The sequence below is a fragment of the Enhydra lutris genome, unplaced genomic scaffold (genome assembly GCF_002288905.1).
Source record: "Enhydra lutris kenyoni isolate GAN:26980312 unplaced genomic scaffold, ASM228890v2 scaffoldscaffold12, whole genome shotgun sequence".
In the NCBI taxonomy this organism is placed as follows: Eukaryota; Metazoa; Chordata; class Mammalia; order Carnivora; family Mustelidae; genus Enhydra; species Enhydra lutris.
Window position 1 is genome coordinate 41,758,208 of NW_019154096.1, and position 8,919 is coordinate 41,767,126.

At 43.2% G+C, this 8,919-nt stretch overlaps 1 protein-coding gene across 1 annotated transcript; it reads right to left on the reverse strand.

Annotated features, from left to right (window-relative positions):
• Positions 1 to 931: 931 nt before the first annotated feature.
• LOC111145079 (zinc finger protein 22) lies at positions 932 to 5,310 on the reverse strand. The gene is made up of 2 exons (XM_022499704.1): positions 5,227 to 5,310; positions 932 to 2,969 (listed from the first exon to the last, which is right to left on the reverse strand). The coding sequence occupies exon 2, from the start codon at positions 2,882 to 2,884 to the stop codon at positions 2,207 to 2,209; it is 678 nt and encodes a 225-aa protein (XP_022355412.1). The 5' UTR covers positions 2,885 to 2,969; positions 5,227 to 5,310; the 3' UTR covers positions 932 to 2,206.
• Positions 5,311 to 8,919: the final 3,609 nt, after the last annotated feature.

The window sequence follows — 8,919 nt, forward strand, 5'->3', positions numbered from 1 at the left end:
AAACCTTGGAGCTCTTTTTCCTTCCCAAGTAAATCCCAATCCAGAGATTGCCTAAGAAGCCCGTCAGTGGAATAAAAGGATTCAGTTTAGTAAACCTGAGCAATGCTGGAAATTTAGCAGAATACTGAGGGGCAGCATATTTTCAAAGGAGACTGTACTCAGAGGCAGTGCCTCTCAGATTCACATTCTCCTGTAACTCAATTTCCAGTAGCAGAACACATCTTTTAATTCTTTGACTTAAAAGAGTTGAGGTATTTCCCTTGTTAATATGCTCATTAAAGGAGATGAAGGCTGCTACAGTGCATTAGTTACCACAGAAGGCTACCAAGTTACCTATTGGCTTCTAGTTTTAGGCCTCTGAAGAAGAAATGCATACCACAAATTGGGAATACATAAAAATCTGGAGTATTTGCTTTACTTTATAGAACACTTAAGTCATTCTGGGTTAAAAGTATAAAATTACGAAATCTAACAATATACAGAGGTCTTTCTGTTGCAGGATGCTGTCAAAATTGGCAAATTCTTCAAGTGGTGTTGGTCTCAGTCAGAAGTCAGTCCAGACACAAAACTTCTATAAAACTGATGATAGAACCTCAAAATGGCCCTACAGCCATGCCCCTGCTACAAATTGACTTGCTTGGGATTAATAGGACACTTGGTAAGTGGTCAAAGATCAAGTCTTTCGTAAAAGATAACTGCAATCACCTCATACTCACAAAACACTTTGTGGATATTATTTTGGATGGAACTGTTGTCAGCGAGACTATCTTCTATGACTTGCACTCAAATGCAAGGCCAGAAGGCAGGCAAAGTTCAAGCTTGAGGAAATAAAAAAATAGGCAAATCAAATGATTCTTCCAAAAGCTGTGATTTTTAGGGGTTATCTATATCATTAAAACCATTTCCCAGGAGCAGAATAAACAGAGGATAGTAGTATGCAAAATATTCCATTTTGTTTTATTTTTATGGATAACTGTCATTAATACAGCAGGAACTGGTATGATTATAAAAGATACAAAAAAAAAAATCAGAATGTTAGCATTCAATAGAAATTAAAACCTGAGCTGAAGGCTGATAAGAAAGTCTGACACTTGGCACTGTTCTGATGAAAGTGAAGAAACATGTATGCTAGACTCCAAAAATAATTCCTATTAACTCAGAGAAAGTTAGCTTACATTTCAAAATCTACACATGGAGCTACAAATGCACCAACAGTTGAATTAAATGACTTTCGCTACCAGCTTAAACATTTGTTTAAGATAACCAGTGTTACCTAAAACTCTCAAAGGGGGAAAGCAGGGAAGTGTAAATTGTAGATTTCTAATTAACAAGTTGAGGTGTGTTGGTATATGGTTTAATTATTTATTCATGTAGATCTAAAAGGCTAGCTCAGTTTGTCAGAGCATAAGAGAATGTCAAAAGACAAAGGCATGGGGATGGATCAACGTAAGTCCACCCCAACTTCTGGAAAACAAGAGACAGTCTAACACCACTTCAAAGAACCGTGCTTCTAAGAGTAGACTTGCAGTCTAATTCAATTCTCATTTTGGCTTCTAGAATATCTCTAAGAATTTAGTGGAAAAGAGGGAAATTCAATTCCTTTAATTAATAACTGTCCATTAGCAGAAGGGGCAACAAAACGAAACAAAAACAAAAAGCCAACAGAGGGATGGGCTTTGTTGATTAAAAATCTGTGAACATGAATACATGTTAATATGTTGAGTCTTGAGTCATACTTACAAACCAGTGGTTAATATACTACAAAACTTTACAAACATAAAATCTCCTCATCGGTTGCAGAACCCCGACCTAATGGGATTAACTTCTTCTCCCTTTTAACTACTCCTTCCACAGAAAGTCCTAAAGCTGAGGAGTCATCAGAATACCTATACTTTTACATGTGTCATCAAAACATGGTTGTTTTTGTCAAAATGATGCAGGAAGCAATATCACATGAGGTCAAAGATCTTATATTCTCTTAAAACATAATTTCAGTTTTTTGTACTCCAAGTTACATTAAAAAAAAGAAAAAAAAAAGATGAGAACAGTTGGACTCGTAGTTTCTTTCAGCCCAATGTCATTACAATGTCTCCATGCTAGGAAAGGATACAGTATTTAAGAGCTCTATTACAAAATATCTCCAGTTCTAAAAGAGAGAGCTTTTATTTATTTATTTATTTTTAAAGGCTGAAGCAGCACCCTTTCCTTAGCGGAGACCAGCCACTGACTTCCTACCTGTGCCAGCTTTCCAGGATGACACTAAGTGAGTTTTTGATCTAATATTTTTGCCCCGGGTTTTACGAGGTTTCTCTTCTTTGTGCACCTTCGTGTGCTGCCTAAGATGAGAGCTCTGGCTGAAGCATTTGCCACATTCACTGCACTGGTAGGGCTTCTCCCCTGTGTGGGTTCTCTGATGCTGAATAAGGTGGGAACTCTGGCTGAAACATCGGCCACACTCATCACACTGATAGGGTTTTTCTCCAGTATGAATTCTCTGGTGCTGAATGAGATTTGAGCTCTGTTTAAACCTTTCTCCACACTCATCACATTTATAGGGTTTTTCCCCGGTATGGATCCGCCGATGCTGAATGAGGTTAGAGCTCTGAAAGAAACTTTTCCCACAATCGGCACATTTATGGGATTTCTTTCCAGTGTGAATCTTTTGGTGTTGAAAAAGAGTTGAGCTCTGACTGAAACTCTTTTCACATTCAGTACATTTATAAGGTTTCTCATCCAGGCTTCTTCTCAGTCTACTCAAGCTTGAGTCAAATCGAACGGTCATTCCCCATCTTTGCCGCAGCCGGCCTGTTTTGCGTGAGTTTTCATAGGCTTTTCCTTGGCTCGAGCTCCGAGAAATACTTCCCTTTGGTTTTCCTAACCGCATGGTGATGAGCCAAATATATTCTTAAGAGTCTGCTCTCTTCTTCTGAGCTGAAGTTTCACTTCCTAGAGCTACGTAGCTCAATTTTCTGTGTAGAAAAAAAAAAAAAGCCAAAGTAGATCACTCTTTATTGTTATTATTCAACCTGAACCCAATTATTTAATCTTCAACCCACAGAAACTGCATCCCTGTGTAAATTAAAAATGTATCTGATACCTATGAAAACAAAAACAATTCTGCGGGGGAAATACTTGCAAAATAATTCTAATAATTCCCAGCGTTTCAATTTAATAAATATCCCCAAATTTTGACCAAATTTACCTATGGAGTTTTTGTCTGTTGGGACAGAATAGAAGTGATAAATGGGAACTATAAATTTTCATTAGGCATTATCAGATGAGTATATAACTGAAGGATTAAAAGGTGGAGACACCATAATATCGTAAGAAATAACTCTGAAAGACAATCAAAATTTGGGGATTAGAATATTTACTTCCATGTTAAAATTAGAATATTTACTTCCATGTTAAAATTCTACTTACTTACTTACTCGTGACTATTTAAAGCATCCAAATTAGAAAGAGATGACAAATTATACTACTTTATTAAATTAATTTTGTTTATCCTTTCTTGTTTCACCATTCTACTGTCACAGCATGAATACGACTTGGCTCTAACTTTGTAGCATTATTTTGAAAGTAGGACTACCCTATAAGGAATGGCAAGTTTCCATGAGTCAATTCAGTAATACTGGATGAGAAAAACGTAAAAAAAAAAAAAAAGATGCCTTATTGGTTTTGTTTTGTTTTTTCCCCTTAGATTCTAATGACCCAAGAAAGAGGACAATACTTTGAAAATTTGAAATAAGAAAATTGTTTCTGGAGAAGAAAAAAAATCAGAAGAATTTTTGCTGGAAAACAGAATGAAACTGAGTAGAAACAAAGGGTGGTGAGTAGAACACAAGAAAAGGAGGGGAAAAAAATAAGTTTACACGCAAAAACAGAAGTTTTAAAATACTCAAATGCTGCAAAAATTCAAATAAAATAATTTCATTTATTTATTTATAAGGTTATTTAAAATAACGGCCATAAACAAATAAGTCATAAACTCTAAACAGGTGACAAAGTGGGATAAGCTAGGCTAAGAAAGTAATAAAATGACTGAAACTATTTTTCACATCTTGTGTCAGGAAATAGACTTCAAAATGGGAATAATTACCCTGAGTCTTTGCTTAAAAGTTTATAAAACAAATAACTGAAAATACAAATGATATCATTGTTCTTGCCTTTCCTTCATCTTTTTATGTAATTCAGACTCCAGGCCTGGTAGTACTAAGGACTTTATTTGGATATTTAATAATTATCTGTGTTGTAATTACAGTTAAGTATCAGAAAGAGCAAACTGCATACAATACCAATCACCGAAGGAGCACCACTCATTAACTTTGGTCAATATTTGCAGAGTATCTATTACAGAATATTTACCTATTTACAGAATATCTGTTTCAAGGAGACATTTGTTAGGTACATAGTGTTGATGTTCAAAACACAGCTATCATGGGAAGTACACATTGAAAAAAATTTATTTTTTCATGCTACAGAAGTCAGATCTGGTAGGAAACTCTGAGACTATGCAATCCACCTAGAACACTACAGTGAGGAAATCATACTGAGAGGTAGCCTTAGTGGTACGCCAGACACTGTTCTATAACCTTTAACTCTCATAGCAGCTTTATGCGATGCTTTCCATTTTACAGCTAGGAAAAGGCAGGCCGACTTTGGCCAGGTCCCCAACCCCTAGCAGCCTGATCCTAGAGCCTGTCCTCTTGGTGGTCGAACTGACGTCCAACGCCGAGACCGGTGCTCAGCATAATTACTCCGCAGGTGCGGATGTTACGGTAAACCTGAACGATGGAGCTGCAGTCGTGCGAACGCGCACACCCGGAATGGACCTGCTTTCTCCTACATAAAACTGGGACGACAACAAAGCTGCGACATCGTCGGGGTGTCAGAGGCGTAAAGGAGTCCGTATCTGCGGCTCGCTCCTAACAGCCCTGTGCTACCTCCGCATCCGATCCAAGAATTTAGTCCTGAAAAGCGCCGGGCGACGGCCGTCGTGGGGACTGTGGCCCGCCCCACAGGCGCTCCCGTGCAGGCCTCCGCCCTCCCCAGGCCTCCGCTGGCCGCTCCTCGCAGGCCGGGCCCGCCCAGCTCCCTCCGCCCTCGCCCTCGCCCCCGCCCGGCGCCGAACCTTTCTAGCGGACCCGGGTCTGCGCCGCCAGGCGGCTGCCAAGCAGCGCCCGAGCGGCCTCCGAGCACCGGGCCGCGCGCCCCCAGCCCACTCACCGCGCAGCGGGCCGCCCGCCGCCACCCTGGCTCGCTAGCTTGCTGGGCGCCCCTCGCGCCGCCGGAAGTGCGGGCCTTGCCGTCAGTCGGCGCCGCGCGGCCGCTCTAGGAACGTGGCGGCGGCGACCCTCTATGGTGCTGGGCCCACCGGAAAGAAGAAACCCTTTGCATCCTTCTGTTTGTTTCCTTTTCCCGCCGCGCCGAAGTCCTCCCGAGGACCTGAGGAGCGCGAGACCTGTGGCCGGGTCCCTTTGTGTGCGCGCCGTGGCCTCCGGAGCCGCTGACTGCAGCCCGGTCAGTGGGGGCTTTTGAAAGGCGGCACCGGCCTGACCAACCCCTAGACCTCATTCTGCCCATAAATTTTGAGCATTTACTAATTATAAAGCGGTACTCTGGAGAGCCGAAACTGTTACTGATACGGTCCCCCGTGCTTAAAAAAGGTGGTTTGTTGTTGTTGTTGTTTTTTAACCAAGTAAATGTCAAGATTTTTTTTTTTAATTCCAGTATAGTTAACTTATAGTGTTATATGAGTTTCAGGTAAATTTTAAGATCTCAGTTAGCTTTCCTAAGCAATTCGTGAATGGGTAGCATCCCATCTAGGAAGTAGAGATGTTCCAAGGAGTTGTACAAAATGAAAGGTTTTTATAGGAAGGAGGGTGGAAAAAAGAGTTATTAGCGAAAGAAAAAAAAAATGTTGTATTTTTGGTGGGGAGGGAAGGAAAGGCAGTTTTTGTCATGAGGATGAACTCAATAGTGCCCTTAAGGAAATTTCAAATGTTACAAGACCACATTCCTGGGATAGGTTGAAACTGTAACTAAGTCTTGGTTTCCCATGGGCAGAGGCTGTGAGGGGCGGGGGCAAATGACTCCATTTTGGGCTTAACACCTTAATTACAACAAAAAAGCCTCTGGAGGATGGGAGTGATCATACTCTATAGATAAGGAAACCGAGTCTTAGAGAAGTTTGCTCAAGTTCCCACAGCGTGTTAAGTGGAAGAGCAAGGATTGGGAGGGCTCTTTTTGGCACCAGAGTCTCCTGATTTTCAGCATAACCCCTTGTTTCTCTTTAATAATGATCTCTCCTGGTTCTCCTCTCTTAAAAGCTCCTCCTCCTCCACCAGCCTGGCAGGGGTTAGGTCATCTAACCTCTCCTCCTTTCTCTGCCCTCATTCCCCTGTAGAGCTGCTCCAGTCTGATGGCTTCCAATACCATCTGTTTACCTGAAGACTCCTGACTTGGTAACTCTAGTCTGACCCTGGGATGCAAACAGTATTATCCAATTGTTTACTCAGCTGCCATTTGCATGTGTGCCAGACATCCTGAACCTAACCTGCACCACAGAGGAATTGCTGACATTCACCCAACCTGTTCCTTCAACAGTCTTCATCCCAGCAGTTGATGGCAACTCCTTCTTTCTAGTTGCTCAGGCCAAAAATCTGACTTTGTGTCTTTTTTCACCCCAAATCCAAACCCAATCCAACTCTGAATTCTGGTGTCTCTGTCTTCAAATATATACTGAATTGAACTGCTTTCAGCACCTTCACTGCTATAACCTCCACCAAGCTGAGGCTTCTCTGAGAAACCACCCCACAGGGACCAGTGTACCCTTGAGCCTAGTTGTATTTGAAGAGCTCGTTCTAAGAAGAAGGGTGTACACACATGACGTGGAAAAGCTCCGTTTTAGCAGGGAGCACTGCTGCATTTGGCAAGACCACAAGAGAGGCTGGTCACAAGTGCAGTAACAGCCCTGGTCCATCTCACACAAAGGGACCCCGACAATGGCTCTGTCCACCAAGCCCGAGACTTTGCTTTCTGATTCCTTTGGTTTCCCCGGGAAAGGAAACTTTGGGGATTCCCATTCCTGGGTTTGCAGAAAACATCTCTATTAAAAGCATGGCCAGGAGGGAGCAGAGCCCCACCCTGCATGCTGTGAGTCCAGGGGTAGGTCAACAGCTGGCTTTCTTCCAGGCAATCTTAGCTTGTGGGGCCAAAATACCGTACGTGTACACGTGCTGTTTTTATACTTAGAACGGCTTGGCTCTGACAGCACTTCCTGCTTGATCATAGTTGGGGGACTGAGGCAGGGGGGCTGCTGCCCACCCGGGCACCTGGGAAGGATATCCCGCTCCTTCTCCACAGCTGCAGGGTGCCTGCCTCCTGCCCACGGGGGCACACATTGTGCTTTGCTGGCTCCTCGACAAATCACCTGGTCAGAAGGTTGATAAGCCTTGTGCTTTGTTTCCCTGGGACTAAAGGACCAGATGTATCCTGGGTGAACACATGGCTTTATTGTGACAGTGGGAAGGCCTTTTAATCCATTTTCTGGTAAACATTCCTGCAGGTGGCATATGGTTATCACATGAGAAAAACAAGCTGTTTTTTTGGTTCCTTCTGATGATTTGTTCTGGGCAAACCACCCTGTTTTGCCTGAGTCCAGTCCTTCTTTTGCAATCCTGTTGATTTCATTCTGTGTTTATTATTTTCTCTGGTTCCTGAGACCTGACCTGGGAAGACAGTCCTGTTCTAGGAGAGGACGTTCACTCATAGGAATCTGTATTTTGGTTTTGGATACTTTTGTTGTCTGAGATACTAGTTAGTGAGGAAGCACATGAGAAATACCATAAGCTCTCTGGAAAGAAGAAAAGAGAGTTCCCACATAAACCAGCAGGAAGCCACAGAGCTAGCAGAGAAAGTCTGAAGTGGTGGTGGCACAGTGAGCTGAGTTAGCAGTTTTACAAATTGCCTTGAAAAACAAACACACTGTCGGTAAAAGGATTGGCCAACTAACCCCTCGGATGACTGTAGAAGTGTGCAGTTTTCCCTTTCCTGTGCAACTAGCTAGTGATTTTTCTTAGCTATGTTTTGATAATGTCTAGTTAAAAAGTGGTGCTTATCTAGGCAGGCCTTAAATAATATTATAACGATTGCCCCCACCCAAAAAGTCCTAAAATGAGAAAAACTATAAAACAAAACCAGCAAGTGCTTTTGGAGGGCCTCTGACGGCTTCCCATGTGCAGGGCCCTGTCCTGCTCCTAAGCCAGCAGTGTTTCTCAGGCTGGAAAGCCACCCATCCCAACCTGGGCTCAGCCTCCAGGCCTCCTTCCAGGGACCTACACCAGCTCTATCGTCTGTTGGTCCCCTGACCCTCCTAGATATCCAGCCTGCTTCTCCAGTTGAGGATAACACCAAACACCTCTTACTGAGATGAAACGTGGCTCTGTCTTTGTCCCTCCTGAACTGAGCACGAGCCTGGCACAATTACTCCTGAACAGTGGATTGGCAGTTGAACTAGACCTGAGTTTGCACCTATGGGTTGGGGAGTAGAACAGCCTGGAGAAGCCTGTTTGATTTGTTTTCTACCCTCCCTGAGGTACTGCTGCCGTCCCATCGGAGCCCCTGCCTAGAAGATTTCTATGGTCCTCCTGATGCTGAGATTCTGTGAATCAGGGTGATTCAATTGCTCACCCTCCAGGCTGCCCACAGACCCCCACCAGTGATTCTTCCTCTGTGCCCTTTGGCTGCCTTTGTCCTCAGGCCCCACACTAGTCCTCAGGCTATGCACTGAAATGAATTAGTCACGTTGGAGTCCAGAGCACCAGGCTGTGCTCAACCTTGGCTTTTTTGCCAAATTTGGCCACACATACTGTAGGATCAAAGTTTCAGAGGTTAGATCTGGGAGTCAGGGTAGACACA